General features: G+C 39.1%; 1 protein-coding gene across 1 annotated transcript in view; it reads right to left on the reverse strand.

Moving 5' to 3' along the window:
• The window catches only part of ACER3 (alkaline ceramidase 3), a 57,638-nt gene that overhangs the window by 1,561 nt on the left and 34,323 nt on the right, over positions 1 to 21,754 (reverse strand). Inside the window, exons 5-10 of the mRNA XM_009321951.1 lie at positions 19,174 to 19,226; positions 16,915 to 16,996; positions 15,731 to 15,766; positions 7,572 to 7,630; positions 4,168 to 4,269; positions 1,338 to 1,442 (exon numbers count right to left, since the gene is read on the reverse strand). Coding sequence (XP_009320226.1) covers positions 1,338 to 1,442; positions 4,168 to 4,269; positions 7,572 to 7,630; positions 15,731 to 15,766; positions 16,915 to 16,996; positions 19,174 to 19,226 — 437 coding nt within the window. The remainder of the gene's footprint in view (positions 1 to 1,337; positions 1,443 to 4,167; positions 4,270 to 7,571; positions 7,631 to 15,730; positions 15,767 to 16,914; positions 16,997 to 19,173; positions 19,227 to 21,754) is intronic.

Consider the following 21,754-nt stretch of genomic DNA (forward strand, 5'->3'; position numbering starts at 1 on the left):
GGGTTGTGGGGGGGGGGGGGGCGGAGCAGCATAGCTTGATTCTGTATCTCATTTATGTTCTTATACACCCTCTGCCCTCAGTAGATCTTTTCCTGTCTATAACCTCACTTTTTTAAGTGGACATAGGTGATGCCACTGTGTGGCTGAGAAAATACTAGGGAAACTACCGCAGGGGAAGCATGTAGTTCCTTGGGGTAGGACAGACAAATCAGGCATCTGCACATTCCCCAAGGGCTAGAGGATGCAAACCCAGTTATTTCCTCTGTGCAGCATGGTGGAAAAACCTTGCCTACGCTATCCAAACTCTCTGCATCAGCTTGCTTTCTGTAAGGAATTTTCTTCAAAAGATTTTCTCAAGCTGATTAGGGCAGCAGACAACCTGTCAGCTAAAATGGAGCAGCTGTTTTCCACATACCATGACATTTATGTATACACATATATATACAGGTACATATAGATACACATCCATCCATACATGTATGTATAAAAAAGCTATCAGAATCGCTACCGGAGATGTACTGATTTTCCTTGCATTTTCCTTTTACTAGCTATTTTAACATCTGACAAAAAAGGAGAATACTGTGTTAGATGTAGAAAAATTGATATGTAATCAAGTTTTCTCAGCGACATAGAATGTATCTGTTAAACAGATTCTCTTATGGTTAAGTGGTAAAACATTTCATTACATAATGAACAAGCTACAGAAATTCTTCAGATTCCAGCTTAAATTCTATTTTTCTTCCTGGTTCCACTAGATGGTGGTATAGAGCAAAAACAGAGACAAAAATCTGCTGGCTGCAGACTTCCTAACTTAGGCTCTCATTTAAATCTCCTTCTACAACTAATATCCTGCACTTCTGGGAACAGCTCTGCTCCAACCACTTCAGCTGTCACCCTTCTGCTCTACTGCATGATGCCTGCTAGTTTTCAGGAGCGACAGTGCCTATCAAAAAGATTAGTTATGCTTCTAAAATTAAAGATGTTTAAGTACTTCAGGATTGCTGCTCAAGAACAGAAAGGTATTAATAGCTTATACTTTGAAATTAATATACTGTCAAATAGTTTTGCAGTTTAACTGCTACAGGGTTCCCATTTCTGAATTGCACTTTCCTGAAGAACCATGACTATTTAAAGATTAATGATTACATTTTGAAGAATATAAATTACTTTTACAGAGTTTTTAGACCAGTTGCAAAGAGGAAAGAAAAACTCCCACCAGTTTAGTAAGAAGTCATTTTCCTGCTCTTCTGGCTGACACAACATTTTGAAGTAAATCTGAACCTGGGAAAACTCCTAAGACTGCTTTATAAACACCCAGTTTAGAAAACATTTCCTACCTTAGGAGGATATGAAGGTAAGAGCCCAGGCCTGTGAGAATATGCCACCATGCATGAAACTGTGTCACAGCTCCCACAACAGGAGGCATCTTCTCTCGTAGTGCCCTGTAAGAAAGAAACACCATGCAATGTTTTTTTTTTTCGAAGCTAAGCAATCTCAAATCACAGTGCTTGATTGTCAGATCACACATCACTGTTTCCATATCTCAGGCACGTGCTTCACGAGTGAGGCTTCGCGTAGTCAGGCTTTCAGCAGGTGAGGAGCAGCAGTTACACCTTATGCTGCCAGTATAGAAAGATGTTGGCAAACTGGCTTTCTTGCACATTTAAAGAAAGCACATGCTTCTTCATACAATGAGTGATCAGTTACTTCGGGACTCAAATTTCAGGTAATATATTTATGGCATCCCACAGTCCCAAAGGAGTTCTACCATTCTCCTCCCCAAAACCCGGTGAACTGCTGTCCATAGGATGAAATGCTGAGTTTAAGGTCTGAGAGAGGAAATGGGATCCATCAGACATCACCACTTTACGTTTGGCAATCACACCACCTATTCTCCAGCTCCATGGAAGCTTAGCTTGCCTTTCTCTGTCGTACTCTAAAATGGGGATAAAATGGGTGTTTAGTGAGGAAGCAATGAAAGTAGAGGGTCTGAAATACTCCGCCAACGTGCTTTGTATTTTGCACAGTTATGGGGTGTGAGCTACTTGGGAAGAGGCTAAGGGATGGAGAGAGAGAAAGAAAAGGAAGGAACTACATTGCCCTGATTTCTCCTGCTCACTAGGCTTCTGCAGATAATGCCTATTTTGGTTGATGGTGGAGCAAATGTTTGCATCTGCCTAGCTTCCTTTTTGACTTTTATTTCACATTCAGTCAAAAGAAAAAAGGGAAAACAGTGATCGCAGGTGTTAAGGAAAAAAAATCTGTAGCTTCTGCAGCTTCTGTAACACTTATTCACTGCTTGATGTTACAGTGTTCAGTCCCCCTGACTAAACGCTAATCCCTGAGCTATCGCTTAGCTTCCAGAGCTGCTCAGTCACAAATATGAACACAGAACTTTGATTCAGTCAGCCTGCGAATGACAGAGTGGAACACACAGACTGGCACCCCGGCACAGCCTCTGAGCCTTTGGATGGCAGGAAATCTCAAAGCTCAAGTTCAAAAGTGCATGGATCCAACCAGGGAAGCTGAGTGCTAGAGATGTTTTTCTGTGGTTTTTTTTTTTAAATAAGCTCCAAATGTAATGAAATATGGAAAAACAAAAACTGAACCAAAATACAATTTCGAACATTAAACCCAAAAAGAGCAGGTAGGTGGATGATTCACAAGTTAGATCTTTAGAGAATAAAAAATTGCAAAGAACTGGAATATATTTTCTCCAAAGGTTCGAGTTATAATTCCACCTGGAGAAATTCAAGGCTCTGCAGACATCTGGTTAAAGCTAGTAAACAAGCGTATTTATTTTTTTCCAGCACCATAACCAAACAAGTATTACAGGAAATATGCTTTTTTTTCCCTTTGCAAAATGAGGATGGAAAAAAGTGCTTCAGCAGCTGGTGTAATCTTTGAGTCTAGGAACAAGTTCAAAAGCCCCACGGACCTGCAGCAGCTCAGCAGGCTGAGTGAATTGGGGGTTATGATCTCACCAGTGATGCGATGCAGCTGCAAAAATCAACCCTGATGCCAATATTTGCAAAGTCACTGTATACCCACCCACTTGCGTTGGCAAGTAACTTTTCTATGCCATCTGTATCAAGTGTTTCTAAGGATGAGGCACTGTGTATTCTATTCAGTACACCTCTATTTTTAAAAAAGTTTCAAGAAAACTCTGTTGGAGTTAACTTTCAATTGGCCTAACCTAGCGCAAGGATTACAGAGCCAAAAGGGACAGCTGGAAAACACTAGACTTCTTTACAGCACACTTGATCCGACCCTGACAAAGCAACCTACTAGGGCAATTCTGTACGTCACAGATTCAGCGGCGTAACAGTATATCAGACAGTCAAGAATGGATTTTCTGGATGCTGGCATCAACCTTTCCATCTTCTCCAGCTTGTGGCGGAACACAAGCATCACAACTAAGCGAGAGAAAGGTGCAGTTGTCTTGGACCTTTACAGAGGAACACACATTAAGAGAACAACCTGTTGGACTGGTGTTTTTTCTTGCACGGACAGGATATCTAGCCATACGACGAGATGGTGGGTTCCTAGAAGCTTTGTCTGGAAGCCTTTTTTACCCCATTTGGCAATACACTAAACAGGGAGGAAGTCTTTCCTGGCCTCCTCTACAAGACCTGAGCCAGAAGACTTCAGGCTAATAATGACAGCCAAGCACGGTGTACTGGCTCACAGAGTTACCGTTCTTTCCGAGACGCTCAGACAGCTGTTGTTTATTGGTGACAGATATATTGCAATAGGTATTTCTTTAACCCGCAGAACTACTGCTTTTCATATTTTCCTGGGAAATGGCAAGAGCAGAAACCAAAAAAAGCAGGATAAAAAACTCATTCAGATGAAATCAAGTGTGAATAGCAGGCTTTAGTAAGCCACAGAGCCTCAAAATTACTTCAGTGACATTATCTCAATTTAAATTGAAGTTAAAGAGAAATATCAATTATTTTTAAAAAAATCTGTTCATGCGTAAAAAAAGTTAAAAAACTGTTGAGTGCTGAATCTAGTCACGAGCAAACTGGATAAAACCCTTGTGAATGTTTTGTAGGCAGCGTACCATACATACCATGACATGGCCTTGAATATACACCACAGAAAAAAGAAAGCTTTATGCTAAAAGACGATTAAGAGCTATCCAGACAAAGTGAAAGAACTCACCTCAATTTATCACAGAAAATGTTGTCCACATTCCAGAGAAAAAATCCCATTAAAAATACAGTTAAAGATGTATAGCCTAGACCTCTAAGCCATGGGTATACCCTAGAGAGACAGAGAGAAAGAGAAATAATGCAAAGTTTAGTTCAAGATTCTTTAAAGGCAGCTTTTCTATAACGTACATAAATACTATTACATACAAATAAACTGCTTTATTAATTTTTTTTTCCCAAAAGGAAAAACATTGACTTCAAATCTCATCTATTTAAGTATCGTATTTTACCTCCTCCCCTCTCTCCTGAATTCACATTCTCTGAGACTCATCTTTTAAATGTTTTACTTCTATATTTCTAATTGTTCCCCTAAATACTGCTCTCTCCTAACGCAACAAGTAAGTGGGAAAACTGAAGTTGGCTAAAAGGTACTAATTTCTCAGTCCCCTGTATAATCTTTCAGTTAAAAAAAGCCATGTTACAAATTAGGACTCTCCCAAAAGAAGAGGCTCTTTTCCAATACATGATATCCCTATACTAGGGGACTTGTTAAATAATGTCTTTCACAATAACTGTAGTCTTTTGTGAATGTAGACCGCTATGACCAACAACTAACCAAATGAATGGTTTTAGAAAACAGTAATTTCATGTTGTATTTTATCATCGAGTACTATTAGGGATGGAAAAATATCAATTTCATTTTGGGAGAAAAAAAAAATCCTCTTTAGAATATGGGAAACACACTGAAGAATCAGATGCAATAAAGTGCATCATTAATAAATTCACCCTCACATTCAGGTTGGACCATGGAATCGTGAACTTCCTACGTGGAAGCTGGTAGCATTCGCTCCTTTCCCATTAATAAGACAAATCCAAAAGCAAACCCAGTTCCAACCCTAAAAGGCTGCCATGAAATACTGGTCAAGTTATTTTTAAGCATTATGAATGCACAGTTTAGATTCTGGGTTAAAACGCGTTCCTGAGCTGCTTTTTCTCCACTGTGTTATATTATACACAGCGCGTTTCAGAGCTGTGAGTGCTGGCAACCAAAATGTGCAAAACACGACAGGTAGAGCTCTTCCACAGGGCAAGCTTAACCAGATACAAGTTGTACACGTTCACAACAAGCGTACTGCCAATATAAACTAGCAAAATTATTATTTGTTTAGTCTAATAAATGCACGGAGCACCACGCGGTACATGGCAGAGACTACACTGTAATATTCCCGACTCAGTGCTCTAGAGGCATTAGCAAGCCCAGGACATGAAAGAGCACTAAATGGTATGTTATACATGTTGGTAATTAGGTAATTATAGCTAGAATTGTTCAGGGAATAAATGGTGGTGTTTTGTGAAGGAATGAGAGAGAGGCTGGCATGACTTATTAACGGGGAACAAGCTTTGTGAGCGGAGAACAACATTTGCCAAGCTGTGACCTTGGGAAGGAAACAGACCCAAGAAAGAGATGAAAAGTGTGGGGGAAACAGGCAGGAACAGCAACAAGTGACGAGGATAGGAGGAGGTAGCAGCCTGGAAGGAATAACATGCTGTTCTTCGAGATTTTTACTCTAAGCTCAGAGCGACTTGAAGCCCCGCACTAAGAAATATGAGTGATAGGAAGCTAATCTATATTAAGGGAGTAAGAAACGAAATAAGCAGAAATCGGGGTCGATACGTAAGTCGAAACAGGCTTGGGCAAGTGCTAGCACTGTCAATGGAAAGACAGGAATATGTTTTAGCAACACAGAGGAAGTAAATCCAAAAATGTACTTGGGGATGACTTTTAGAGAAAAGAAAGGGTACCTTCAGGTTTGCACAGCTTCTCTAGCAGAACTAATTTAAAATTAGTAGTAGTTTAGTCAAAATTTACAAGCAGTTTGAGCCTACTTCTCTCCGCATCCCAACTTCAGTTTGGATAATATAACCGAAGGGGAAGCAAGCCTTCGTAGGGCCACGTTGCAATGAAGTGATCTAGCTAATTAAGAAAATACACTCCAAACCCCTAAACTTGAAACGAAAAAGTAGGTGGAACTTCAGAGACAGACTTTGCTAGAGGAAAACCATGAATGATACCCAGGGAGGCAGGATGGTGGTGTTATTGATAGTGACAGAAGACAACGAAATGCTTCAGAAATAATGGGAATGCACAAGCGTGTGGAATTTGCAGAACTGGAAAGAGAACAGGCCCAAGGGTTTGTCTACACAGGCAGAAAGAAATTTAATCTAAGGGACTAGAACTGTGCTAAATCCTTGCATAAGAACAAAATTAAAATGACCTGAACTTGATTCAACTTAGTTTCCCTTGGAAGTGAATTAAGATAATATCACTTAAGATCTCTAGGTTAGGATTAAAATTTCCATGTTCATGGCTTTGAGAAGTGCCTTTAAACTGATGATTGTTTCTAAAGCTGCAAGCAACGCTCCATCAGTTTTAAGTTCTTTTTGCTTAGTAAAAGTCTGTGGGGACTTCTTGGGGAAAGTCAAACCAAATTAACTGAAATTGCAATTGGAAGGCGATTCAACGAATCTACTTTAAATTCACACCTTTTGTTAAATTCTTCCTTGTGTTCCTGAACAGATACGTGTGTAACTCGAAACAAAGTTTAACAAAAAGCACATTTAGAATGAAGACAGTAGAGGGAAGTCAGTAATTTTCAGGGGCAGTCCCCAAACACACGAGAACACCAACTATTCACAAGGGAGAGGCAGGAAGGGGCAACCGAGCCCCTGAGAGCTAAAGGTATGTGTTTACTCCAACACTGATTCAATTCCCTTTTCTTCACTTTTACCCACCAATTCTGTGCTCTGATGATTCTAATGCTTCTCAATGTCTCCTAACACGTCTAATACCCTTTTGTTTGTTATAAATAGTTTTTATTTCAATTTTCATAATCTATACCTAACTTTACCCAGTCAAAACTCTAAGGAAAACCACCATTTAACTTTCTGTGTTATTATCTTTTACATTTGAATTTTAGATACTTGAGTAGGGAAGAGGAAGGGAAAATATTAACCGATGGTTCAGCTCTGCAGTCTTACTCTCACCTCTCTCCAAGTATCATCATTAGATTTTGGACACTGGCAGTAGATTTCACATGTTACCCAGCAACATGAAGACAGAAACTCCATTCCCCTTGAAGTCCCAGGCTAACAGCTGAAGCCACTAGCAGAACACCTGGCAGTGAACACTGATCATAAGTGTAGAGATCTCGGTTTTGTTTAACGTTATCCCACTGGCTTCAAAAAAATGCAAGGAGATGAGCCATTCCCTTTCAACCAAGCAGAGCGCATGAGCTAGCATTATGTACCTCGTTAAAGAAATTTTGCCATTGCCAATTTCTCATGTTAAGCCCACCAAAAAAAGATGCAAATGCTAAGTTATATCTTATAATGCTGAACTAAACGGTTACTTACCATAATACTATATAAACAGATCGTAGAACTATAATGGAAACTAGCGTTCCATACATGATCTGGAAATAAAAACAGAGATAAAATTCAGCAGTTGGATTCAAGAGACTTCATAAAACACTACAGGAGTAAAAAACTTTTGAATGAAGCCTCTGTTGATTTTTATTTTTAGTCTCAGGAAAATAGTATCCCCTCTAACTTCCCTCTCCGGAAAGTCTTCCATAAAAGTTTCAAATGAAAGTATGATTAAAACCATGCCCTTTACGCAATTACAGGAAAAGTCAGTTGTGTAAAACCACTGTTTCATTTTTTGAATTAGAAAGCAAACACTAGATGGCACTCAGTAAGCATCCTGAAATCAAAATGGTAACTAACTCCTGTCTTCCTTTTCGCACCTGTGCGTTTTAGCCCAGGATTGCATAAGCATCAGCTAAAACTGTTTTTGAAAGCTATACTTCCTTCACTGATATTTGATTAATATTTTTTCCTGAAAGCAAACACCTGAATAGACTATGCACTATGCCCACACTGAGCACCAGTATGGAAGAAACTTTCCAGGAAGCATTTAAAACCAACTATTGCAGATTGTTGGGATTCAATCTAATTATACAGTGGGAAGGCTGCACGCTCTGAAAAGATCCGTGAGCAAAATCTGGCTCACTGTAGGCTTGATGAATTTGAATGTCATCGCCTGACTTATAGAAAAAAGTCAAAGTAATCATTTATTTTCCGCCTCGTGATCTTTAAATCACTCTCCCTTTTTTTAGTCACAAGCTTAGGATCCACATAACACCATCTCCAAAGACGTATAGACTAAAGAAGAGAAGAAATGTGGTCAGTCATGCCTGAAAAGTGATGCAGAAGCCACTGCAGCAGGGAGGATTTTCAGACACTGGTAACATTAACTCACTCTCCATGCTTTTTATTCTGAACACCGTTCTCCTCCTGCCGAAAGGCAGTTTGTTCCAAGCAGTTGTGCCTTGCTCTTTGCCTCTCTCCAGTGGCCCACAGGCCCCTCGCTATTTTTCGCTTCCCTGTTCACTGAGTTTCCTTTCTCATTTTGCTTTTAGTTAACTCCTATCTAATGCTGCCTTGTTTTACATGAAACAGAAAAATGATAACCCTTTGCTGTCTATTTTTAAAAGCCACTAAACCTCACAGAGGCGTGTTTTCAAACCAGTGTCCTCACCATGGTCCACTGACCGCCTCGTACCTTTCCTTCTTTTAGACTACATTGCCTTCAAGGCAAGGACTACCTCTTACTCTGCTGTTACCGGGCCATTCAGCTGTTACTATCCTGCAAGCACGTGGACGTGTCTAGTCGTCTGACATAAAATACATTGCTGTAATAACGCAAAGCGAAACCTACTTTTCAAAAGTCCATAAAGGCAAATTTTCAAACTCCTTTTAGCTTTAAGGATGAGGTTAGTAGCACACACCGTTATTATCAGTGCATATATAGAGAACAAGACAGACAACAGAGGCCTTATGTTTGACAACAGGTAAAAGCAAGCTCCAATATTGACTATGCAAAGTCATTCAGCACAGCAGCTCTTTATTTGCATTCAGAGCGAGATCAAATAACTTCAGTAACTAAACTACTACTACTGTTTGTTCTGCTCTGTAGAGCTAAACAAAGCAAAGCTATTTGAAAGGCTAATTGGTTCTGGCTTGTACTTTATACAAAACTGTTAGCTAATTCCAGTCCCCTCGCTGGGGCACAGCACATAAGTCAGGAAAAAAAAACCTCCAACAAAACCTGCTAGACACAGCCTGAGTATCAAGTGCTTATCAGTCCCAAGCTAAAGGTAGAAAGGGGACTGCTCAGGTGTGCCTGGCGCTGCATGCTGGTACAATTCATCATCACTGATGTTTTGCCTAAAAAGACCCCACTGTATAACAAATACAGACTAAATTTAAAAGTTAAATGCCATTTTACTTCATCAGTCTCATTTAAAACAGCCTGTTTCGTTTTCCTAATCAAATGCAGTAATTTATTCTGAGAGGGATGGCACAGAGGAAGAAATTCATAGAAAGGCTCCTCTGGAACCCAAACCGCAGTTTGATGCCCTTTCCTTGCTGATCTCCTCCTTCCTACAATTTCCATTGCTAAAATGCTCTTCTGCAGCAGAGACACAGGAAAAACCTACCCCTGAAGAGAAATTTCTATCGTACTCGTGAGGGGTGTGACCACCTTCATGGTTTTATCCGATTTGCTCTGGGGTTCTTTGTACAAGGAGTTAAATAGTGTCAGACTACGCCTAGAGAAACACGGCTTATAGGCAGCCCAAAGCCCAGGTAAAACGCAGGCTAAAAACGCTATTTTTGCAGCAGCTGCTAAAAGCAGGAAAGAGCAAAAGCTAAGAAAAGCTTGCTTTGTAGAGCCTCCGGCTTGGTATCTCCTAGTGACTTGCTTAATGGCTTGCAGAAGAGGACAGTCTTACTGGAGGGAGGAAGGAAAAAAATAAAAAAAACCCACCCTTGCAGTGACTGAAGAAAAATATGCCCACAGTTGACACTTCAATTTCTTGCCTTTTCCGCTCCCCCACACAAACAGGCTCTTAGCAGTAAAACACGTTCGTGTTTAAAAGCCTGTGAAAGACTGGAACAACAAACCGTTCTGCTCTGAATGCTCCGATCCTCCTCTTCACGCTGAAGGCAAGCATCGAGGAGGTGTTGCTGTGATATGCAGAGACTGTAGCGGCACATCTCACTACAGCTGTTTCTTACTAGAGGCCTATAAACCCAGCTACACAACTTAGTTCATACTTCAGGGAGCAGCGCTTATTTTTACTCCTTTACCACCCATGGATTTACTATTTTCATCATGCCAAAAATTTGTTAGGTCTTATCCGTCCATCCAAAGAAGGATAAAGTATAAAATTAAAAAAAAAAAAAATCTACCTTATTCAAGTTGACTCAAATTTTTCAATTCCTTTAGCTCCCTTTGTTCTTCTTTAACTAGCACATCACTTAAGTGACAGATGAAAACCCAAGCAAGTTTTGTGCAATTTTGTCTCACAGTGCCTTTAAATCGCAAGCCAAAGAACACCCTTGCACTATGATTGAAACAAAAGGAACCAGCAGAATCTCATCATCTTCTGTTATCACTGGACAGTTCCCTCTCTGCTGTTTATGATGCAAATAAAGCTGCATTTATTTCAGCTTTGAAGCCCATATCTTTGCAATGGGGAAAAACCCAACGTCTTATTAAAACACAGTGGATTACCTGATAAGAAGGCCAAATATGAAGAACATCCTTTTAATTAAAAAATGGGAAGTAAGCATTTCAGGGCTCAGTGTTTGGTAGCATTTTTGATGTGGAGGCAGTTAAGCAAATCACATAGACTCACTTCTTATGCAAGTCGGAGGCAAGGTTGGTACTCCACACTGGGGGGAGCATACAAAACTAGTTCTTCATCTGCCCTTCTAGTACAGAAAGCGGCAATAGCCTGCTATTTCTAATTCTGCTTCCTCTGCTCCTGGCTTCTGCCCATCCTTGGTTAATAAAGTCAATTTATCAGCCTCAAATATTAGCGTACACATTGGGAACTGCACTGAGAGATTTTGTGCTGTTGGCGACCACTGCTTATCTATTAATATACCAACCAGCTATCAAAAAATAGTTAGCCTAAGTACCTGAAGCTGGAAACTGTATTTGCCATTTACAACAAAGAAAACAGAGTTGTACACGTTCTTGGATTTTTGGAGAAGAAATCTGAGCAGAGAGAAAAGGAAAGACAAACCCCACAATGACACTGAAACACCAAGTAACTCTGCATAGTTACGGCTGTTTAGTTCTACATGCCGTCCTGACAGCTCCTAAATGAACTAACTCAGATTCACTTGGTTTGGTCTTGTTTAGATGCACATACGTGATGGCAAAGCGACACACAAGTCACTGCTGCTGCATGGCACAGAGCAGCTCTCCAGAGGATCAGGGACACTGTCTGCAGCAGTAAACTGAGCTTCTCCTTCAATGACTTGTGGAGCTGATCCTTTGGAGAGTCTGAATGTCCTTCCACGTTCCCTAAGCTATTGTGCAGGTAGAGGTACCAGCCAGAATGAAAGCTGTACTCGCTTTCTGGAAGACATCCCCAAACAAGCTGTGTAACAGAGTGAAATGTCAGTCAAATTAGTTTTACACGTGGTCTTCAGCACAGGACAATGCCCAAGTAGAAAAAGCTCTGTGGTGAAGACATGCACTGAAAAGGTAATTTTTAACAGACTGGTTGGCAACCTCAACATGTAGAAAGTAAGACAACACGTTCCACTAAGAGGCACAATACATTAAGCCACAAGCCTACAACTGACTTGCCTTAGCAGCAGGAGGGACTTTGGAGAGCTGTAGAACATCAAGTGGGTTCACACAGATTCCCCAAAATGGGGAGTCCTGCAAGTTTGAACAGGTTGCACCCTGCCACAACATATTCTTCATGCAGTTTCAGGCTCTCATATGTACTTCTACATACACATTTCATAGTGATTTCACTTCCTTCTTTGTATTTGCATATTTAAAACACCCGTGGAGAAAAAATTTATTAATTTTTTTCATTGAGGCAAATGAAATACCTTTTTCTCCCACGCTCGCTCTCTCCCTCTTACCCAAAGTCACCTTAACTGGTAAATCCAATACTTGTATTTTACTTCTATCACCGTTGCAGAAAATTCACTGGTCATATTATTATGCTGTGACCAGTGAACACATCCAGGCACTCCCTCCCTCCCTCCTTTGGTGATCTGTGCGCAGTTTAGAACAAGAACAGTTGGTATTTGCCCATCAGTCCATGCTCCTCCATTTTGAATCATTTGTCATCCTAGTCCTCAAGGTCTCCCAGTTATCTCTTCATCTCCTCCTCTCTATCCAGTGATGCCTCCGAACTTTGTATCATCACAAATATCATCAGTACGCGAGACTGTTTTTCCCGCTACAGGTCATTAAATAAAACCAGTCCCACTACTGATCCCGAGAAAGTCCAGGCTAAGACTTGCCTTTCATCACCTCCTTTAGTCATTTGCCACTAGTCACCCTATTTGCAATTCTCATACTGATCTACTTCTCCAGCTTGCTTAGTTTCTCATGGGACACCATAACAACGCTTCTGGAATGTCTATACAAAAGGCATTTTTTAAAATCACATTTCCTAATGTAGAAGAAACAGCTACCAAAAAACCGCCATTAGGTTAGCCTGAACATTTAATCTAATTTTCTATTTACCGTTTAATTATTTGTTTGCTCAAAATTTGCTTCAAACTCTTGCAGCAGATGACTATACAAATAAAACAGGTTTTTAGATCTATTTCGTTATTCACATAACTTGGCCTGCTAGCTGAATGAGGTTTTCGATCACTACAAGTGTATAGCCAGCATATGGTATGTAGCAAGTAAACACATCAGGATGGGAAACTATGTTTTGTAGGTGACAGCTTTCTAGGCCATATCGTATTAGATAGAAGGCTACTTGTAAGACCTGAGCCTAAAAATTTAACTGCCACGGTAATTTCTTCTATCTCCAGTGCCGTCTTATATTTGTCTGTCTATGGATCACTCCACACCAGCAGCCAGTCTTCCCCTACGCCTTTCCTTTATAAGCACAAATATACACGCGGTAAACAGGGATGAGCAACTAATGTGACTTACAACTATTTCTGAGGAGAGTTTTAACCTGTTCAGTTCCCCAATCACACTCACATCAGGGAGTAAATTTGTGTGCCAGATGGGAAAGAGGGGAGAGGCATAGCTGTTTTCTTTGACAATGATGCTGGCTTAAAACCACCTAGGGAACTGGGACGTAGGCTTGTTTAGCACCATGGAAATTAGGTAATAATAGTGCTCTAGCCTGGGAGATTTTGACATAAACAAGACAACACATGCTTGTAAAGGCCACTGCTATCTTTCATTTAATTGATGAAGCTGCAAAAAATACCAGATTGGTTGTCAGGCAGGGAAGTGGTTTTTTGCTTCTAATGATGTGCAGCCTCCAACTGACCAAAACATGCATCTCATCCCTCCTATGGTTAAAGCACTAAGACCCTTAAAGAGCTGCAATATGTGGATGGAGAAAAAGAAGTTGGTCTCTGTTGCCACTGTGCCATGAATCACAAACTGAAATCCCCTTCATGCCCTGCTGGCAGTAAGCAATTTATGAGCCTAAGTTGGGAAGGAAAGTAGAAAGTAATTCACTGAAAAATGAGGCTTGGATCCTAGCTACTAAATATAATAGGATCCTTTTCCATTCTTACTGCTCTCCTTTCAGGGAAAAAAACACACTGAAACAATGAACAATATAAAGCTGTGCGTGTAGTTATTCCCCTTTCTGCAAGGCTGACAAATGATGATGATCACAGACAAATACATAGAGGAATCAAATGCTGCTTTATGCCCTGATGCTGCTTTCCAATACAGCTAAGGACCGAGACTATGAATTAAACTATGATTGCATGAGCATATTTAACTTTACTTCAAGTCTATGCGACCCAATCAGTTGGAAAATACTTACTGAAATTTTTTTTTTTTTTTTTGGTGCACTCTAAAATAAAGGACAAGTATTAAGAAAATAACCTTGCTTAGCTGTGCAGTCAGAGAAACGTTTCCTCTAGATTTACAACGTATTTGGCAAAGATTGTGCAAAAAATGAGTGCAGTACTTGAACGTTTGAGATTTGGCCATAACTGTATGTTCTCCATAAAAATCAATTTGGAAAGAGTTGTAAAAAGTCCACCACTTTTATGGGCCTAAATCTTTTCTACATTGATTCCTCATTTATAAATCATAACAGGGAATTCATATTCTGAACCTAAGAGAAACCAGATGCAAAAAATTAAAGGTCTGGGGCAACAGTTTAAAGTTTCCCTATTTCCGTCTTTCCAGACAAGTCATAATATCTATCGTCTTAATATCTGTGACAGGGGACAATACCTATGTCAATGCATCAAACTGGAATACAGTGAAGCTGTGATATATTTTTTGCAATAAATGTAGGTTGAGTAGATAATTGATTAAAGAAATATAAGTCCAATATCAGGAGTAAATTCTGCCACTGTTGTTAACAAAATTACTTCACGTCACTTCATTCAAAACCAGTTATAACCAGCTCAGTAAAAGCATCAGAAATTGCCGCTTTCACCCCAGCCAGCATCTTCCTGCCAGAAATGTAAGTAGGGGAAAAAAAGAAGGGATTTAATTAACATTATCAAAAACCCCCTGCAAGTTTCTCTTCTTATCTATAGGTAGAGTAACAATTCATGTTTCTAGGAGAGATTATTTGAGCAGCTGGGAATTTATTTTATTCATCAGTGCTTCACTAATCCACCAACAGGAATCACGTATCGTTTTTACAACTGCTGATGCAGCAGGCACATTTTGACAAGCGATGGCACTACCGATTTCAGCAGTTAAGGCTTTAAAGCTCTGTCCTGCAAAGAGCTCAGTGCTGCTGCGTGGCAATTTTTCAGCTGTTTTCCCTAATCAAAAAACTCATAAATGAGGGAAAACTACTCACGGCATACATAAACGAGCATGATTTCTAACCTCCTGTGAAGAGGCAAGTGATACAAGTCCTATCCCCACACGCAGTAGATGCACATTAACATTCTTGGGCTGCTACAAAAGGCACATGTACCAAATATGCCATTAAGACCATGAGAACCAGCCTGCTACATAACCCTAGAAGACATTCTGTGTTTAAATTCAGCTTGAATTTACACAAAGTAAAATTGAGTAGTTAAAAAAAACCAAACTAGTAGGTTAAAGTGGAGAGAAGAACATGGTGCTAAGTCACCCACGCCACGTTACGATGTCAGGTCATAGTTTCACAGCTGCTGCTAATGGAAAGAAGCGGTCAAGGACTCACTGAGCCCTCCCTCTCACACACACCTTAGTCCATAGCGAGGGTCACCTCCTTACACTTGCCACTGATGAAAACCACATGAAATATGACATCAAATGCTAAAACACAACACACGTTAAACCATTCTAGTTTTTCAGGTCACCAGGTAAGAGGATGGCAACATGATAGGCAGCAATACTGCTTAAAGAAAAAGCAAAAGGCAAATTGTGCTTGCCTTCCACCTTCCCTCCGGCTATAAAATCCTGTAAAACATTCCACTAAACCAGCATCGTTTAAAAACAAGATTAGCTTCTGCAACAAAGCAAGATTTACCTGATGGAACACAGGCTCTTTCAAATTTAAGTAAACCTGGAAAGATTAAAAAAAAGAGAAATAATTTGCAACAGAGAATGATCATAACATCCAAATACCGCCAAGACTTGTTCTGTTAGAATCAAGACACGAGTGCCTATCCATGCACCATTAAAGTTGAATTAACATTTGAAGTTTCCTCTGGCAAAACCTGAGGTTTTAACTGTGGAATCATTTTAAATTAAGAAGCACAAATAGAGACATTAACATCTAAAATCTCTTCATTTCATAGAGTTGCAACACATACAAACTCAATTAAGATGCAGAAATTACCAGACACATTCTCGCTATGCATTGCAAGAAGAAAATGTACTCTACTTTGATTTGCTATTATTCATGTTTTTGACAATTATTTAACATTTCAATTCATTTTACAAAAAGCTAGTAGTTCTTCCTATTGTTAATGCAGTTCATTTAATTTCTGCTTTTGAAGAGAGAAGGGCACTAGACCTTAGGCATAACATGCCACAAGCGTAAAAATATTTAGGAGGCACAGAACAGAACAGGCAAGTATTTTGAAGGCAGAAGATGACCTATACTACTACTTTTTTTTTTTTTTTTAAGAAATGGTTATCAATAAAAATAATGAAGGAGACTCCATCTGTCGTTGACAGCCAGCACAAAACTCATTTTATTCATAAAGGGAGCACACTGCACTGAGAAAGGGAATCAAGTTAGCCGTGACACAGTTAAAATGCTTCAATTTTTTTAACAGCTAAGTTCCCTTCTTATTCTGGCTGTTGTTTTAAAGCACCAGTCAATATCCTGGACTGTGTATCACAGCACACTTTTTGTAGTCTGTTGAACAGGATTATTCTCATTTCTGTAGATGAATTAAAGTGACAGAAGATGAGGAGTGCAGCTTGCCCAAGGTCACACAACAAGTCAACGGTGACTGCTTTTCTCACATTCCTATTCTAGCAACTGGATTACTGCTTTTCTTCTTCATTTATTCTATACAGTGGTTTAGATAGAAAGGTTTCAGGTTTCTCTGGCCAGCACATAATTTTCCCAACAAAAGAATAATTTGTCCTTCTTGACTGGAAGTGAGAGAGATTCAGTACTGCCTGTATAACGTTCCTTCAATGGCAGGAAAACTGTCAACCTACAGGTGAAAATGCCGTATTAGAAAAAAAGTTACTTACTATGCTGACTACGAAGCTGTATGTTATTAACAAGAAAAGCAGTGGATAATTGACTGTGTTCTTGTACTTGAAACATTCATACCTGGAACAGAACATAAATGAGAGCGATAACATTCATCACTTACAATCTAAAGGATGCATTTTTTAAGGTATATTATCACAAAATTTGCGAGAAAATTGATCCAAATGAGTCTTAGGCCCTTCAAGAAATTGTAGCTCCTCCAATAAAGGTGTATCTTTTTAATATAAAAAAATCACACTTTTACCAATAAATGTTTTTTTTAAAAAATCTACTGCAAAAAAACCCCAATAAGCTCACGCATATACAAAAAATAACCCAGTCAGTGGAAAGAGTCTGGGAAGCAGAAGCGTTTTCAGAAGGTGCTTAAGGGGTAATAATGGATGGCAAATTAGAAATGAGTTTAAAATGCAATACAGCTGCCAAAAAACATTACATCTGTGAGCTAAAGGCAGCATGGGAAAGGGACTGCCTTGCAAAACTCTAGAGATCTGTTAAAATGCAGATTGTTTATGGCTTTACTACAGTCACAGCGCAGTAAATTTGCTGGATTGGGTACTGGTGGAAGTGGAAGGTAAAAACAGCTAATTGCTCCCAGTATGTAAAACAACTAATTAAAATCAGCTTCGCAATCTCTACACTACACTTCAGTCACTGTTGTGATAGAATTATACACACACATCCCAGACTATATCTCCATCAGAAAAAAGGTCCAAAAAACCCACCAAAAATGAACTTTGAGAAGCACAAAATCATTAGGGCTAGAGGAAGTCGTCTATATAACTCGAAGTTACATCTGCCTAGTTTATTTGTTTATAAACTTTTGGAAACAGACACCATCATGGATGAATAAAAGGAAACACAGAAAAAACACGTAGGAGTATCTGGGGGAAAAAAATCTACAAGACAGCACAGTGTGCTACGTTGCAAAATGGCTTGCCAAAGTAATTTCATGGCTTGAGAGTCAGTAGGACTGAATGATGTATAAGGGAATGTCCTGTGCAGAACCACCCCACCACCTACCTTCAAGAAAACCAAAATGATTATTAAAGGCCTCCTAAATGAAACATTAGCTCATTCTTCAGAACATTTTAATTACTACCAAACATACATAAACAGAATCTTATTAGAGCTATAAATGCAGCAACAGACTTCAGTGCTTTTGAAGATAATAGAGTAACCATTGCACAAAATAAGCATGATTATTTTTTCAGCAGATTTTTATAGCCACTTCTCATCCTTTCCCCCAATCACATTCAAATCAGACAAAACAAATGCAAAGGCAATTTCAAGGAGATAGGGAGCTACAACGGAAATATTTCCACTACCAGAGGCATTATGATTCTGGTCCTGAGTTTGCACAACTCATACTAATGCATGAATCACAAACTGATGGCAATTCCAACAGGTCTGGGTTTAGTCCTATAGCATCCCATCGCCATTGCAAGCTATCAGTTATCTTCACCAAAGCTATTCCAATTTTCAACGGCTGAATGTTTGATATGTTCAAAAGCAAAAGACAATTTTTTTTTGCCTTTTTGTCTGCAACAAGTTCATTTATCATTTGGATTTTCCAAGTCACAGAACAAATCATGTTCTGATTCTGATCTGCAGCAACAGGCAAGAAAAAGCCAACTTACTGTATCATTACAGTTGCCAAATGCTACATTGCTCCCAAAATTAAATGGGAGAAACATCCTGGCGTGGCATTAACCTGTCATGAATGTTCCAAGACACTGTTCACAAAATATGCGCTCAACTCTTCATAAAATGTTTTTTCTTTAGTTTTCCAGATGAATGAAAAGCAGGTTTAACCAGAAATTTGAAATTTTCATTTGGAGCCAGACTACGTCACGGAAACACAGCTCAAATAAATTACAGTGTTGATAATTTTGTAGGCGTTACTGAAGTTCATTTTATTATGTCTGCTTTTTACATACCAAGTCACACTGAGCTCTGGTTGTATACGACACAAAGCCTTTAACAAGAGTTATTTTTTCTCCTGCTAAACAAACACTGGTAGAACATCTCTAAATTAGCAAAAACTATGACTAAAGCCAGCCTGGTGCTCTAATGGCCAAGTCATAATACTGTACTGCTAGCAAAATTGAGATCTCACTGAGATCAGTAGAAGCTTCAGTGTCAGCCTCACTATACACTAGATTGAGCTTCACAAAGTCTACATTTCAAAAGTTAATATTTCATAAATATTCAGAAAAAAACATTTAACAAATACTTACAGGCAGTAGACAAACACACAACAACTGTATATCATTGGCAGTTCATCCAACAGCTACAAAAAGCAGAGACATCAAAACATGAAAACTACTTTTAACTCACACGCTTGTGTAAGTTAATTAAGGAGAGATAAGTCTTAAGAAAACAGGAGTTTTTAAGTCATTTGGATATCCCCCTTCTTGACTGTACTTCAGGATGCAGCAGTGTCAAATCCTACTCAACTAGTGAAAGCTTGCTGCATTAATAAGCTCATTACTCTGAATCTTTTGAATATTTTGTTTCATAAAAAGCCCATGCCTTCAAAGAATCATACCATCTGCTGTTCATACCTCTTGAAACATTCATAAGAATTAGTTTTGTAAAGTCAGATTGAATAAGACCACCCCATTTATAGCTTTCTCAATACAGGCAGTAGTGTTTTCTTACTTCTGAACAAACTTCACAGAGAAACTGAAATAAATTTTTTCCGTAACATAAAATAGAACTTTAGCCCATTAGGAAGTCCCTTGCGATGTGCCTGCATGTTTACTTCCTAATTTTGGAAATTTCTTACATTGTTTTAATTCAGAAATGGTTTTTTTTTGTTTGTTTGTTTGTTGTGGGGTTTTTGTTGTTTTTTTTTCCCCCCAAATTATGACTGCCATATACTGTTTTATTGTCTTAAATAATTTTATACTTTGGGAGAAGACTGGCGTGTTACAGCTAAAACAGTTATTTCTCCAGGAACCTGCCACCTTAATGGAGATGGAACTAAAATAGTAATCACAAGAGAGGTGATTTCTCAAGAACAGGTACGCTCAAAATTGCCATTTATCATTTGGGGGGGGGGGTGTGTAAGCATAGGATCATTTTCTTCTAGAACTTTTCTCGAAGAACATTAACAAATTTCTGCTCATAAATATATAGTTAAACTTACCTCTTCTTATGAAGGACTGAAAATCATGAAAATGCGAAAGCATACAAATGAACATCCACTGCCTCTAATTTCTAATATGTTAAGCAAATGTTAATAGTTAGGCATCTTAGAATTGATATACCAGGTTTGACTCTTTCCTAAGAAAAACAGGATCCGGATGCAAACAAGATTTTGATCTTTTCCCATCATCACTCTGAAAGTTGTTGATGGCCATGCCTGTACAGAAATTACCTTCCTACTACTGGTACAGGGTACTTAACAAGTTCACAACCATGTTTTTCTGAACAATGAGACACATTAAGAGCCACAGCAGCTTACACAAACACTTGTATAAAGCCAGCCTGATTCTGCTTGGTTTGGGAGAATTTTTCTAACTGCACAGGCAAAAACTTTCTTTTAGTTTTGAAATTTCATATTGGGGAAAAAAGTGATCTAGTTCTTTACAGAAGGAGAGAGATGTATCATCCTGAGTGTAAACTATTAGCTTTTCGTGGTTTTGATCGTAGAAACTTCAGGAAATGTTTCACAATACTGCTAAACAGATCTACTGACTAGCTGCCACTGAAAGGGCAGGTCTTGCTTCCTCACCCAAACTCCCACTGCTTCTCTCAAATGAGGCAGTCTTGCTCGTCTGACCCACGGTGAGCCAGTTCCAATAGCACACAACTAACCTTGCAGAAAAAGGTTTAAATCCCTGAATCCGTGAATTATAGGGTCAGGGACCGCAATAGGTAGCACAAAGTAAGTATCAGGAACATAAATGGCAGCTGAACCTAACAGGCGTGTTCGGTGGCACCTTGCCACCACATTAGGTTATCTTTGCTGTGATGCCTTAGAGAGGAAAAAATAGAAGCAACAGCTGAATTCAGCTTTATACTAATAATTTTTATTTATAAGTTCAGTGATATGCTTTACCAAGTCTGATAGGAATTAGCTGCAGGATTAATTCATGCAGCTCTCTAAGAGCCTGAGTCATTTAAGGCCTCACAAAAGAAACAGGGGGGAAACAAGAATAAGAAATACAATACAGCAAAACTTTTCAAATATGGACAGCTGATTACCCTCCCAAGTTCATATGCTGGCAGCATCTCAGGGACATAACGGTAACATCAAAGAGCCTCTCGAAAGATCCTAGTTAGAATCTGCTTGCAGAAGACAATGGCTTCTGTATCCAAAGGAATTAATGCTTCCAGAAATACTGTCAACAGCGTGTCTGGACAATGAAGAAACATGGATAGAAGGAAACTCTGTGAGCTGATTTTGCTGGTTAAAGAATATTTTGGATTCTTGAGGAACGCACAATCAAGCAGATTCCCATAAAAATAAGAGAAAAAGAGAGGTGATTGCTTCAGAAGTATTCTAAATAACTGCTTTCAAGAACAGAAGCTTTCACATTTCTCTTAATTAAGCAATCTGAATTGACCATTTACAGTACTAAGATTGTGAAACAAATGTAAAAAAAAAAAAATCTCTTCGAACAGCTATCAATGCTGACTCTTAATCATAACAAGCGATAAAGTGAACAAGAAAAGATTATTTACTGGTTGAAATGTTTCCTCTATGGTGATTCGTGAGCTAGCAATCAGAGTAATTATGGGCCACTTGTGGATTTCACTTGGCTGCCAAAATAATAAGTGTACTTTCTCTGCCTCACACAAAGCCTTTTA

Source organism: Pygoscelis adeliae, unplaced genomic scaffold (assembly GCF_000699105.1).
Source record: "Pygoscelis adeliae isolate BGI_AS28 unplaced genomic scaffold, ASM69910v1 Scaffold263, whole genome shotgun sequence".
Taxonomy (NCBI): domain Eukaryota; kingdom Metazoa; phylum Chordata; class Aves; order Sphenisciformes; family Spheniscidae; genus Pygoscelis; species Pygoscelis adeliae.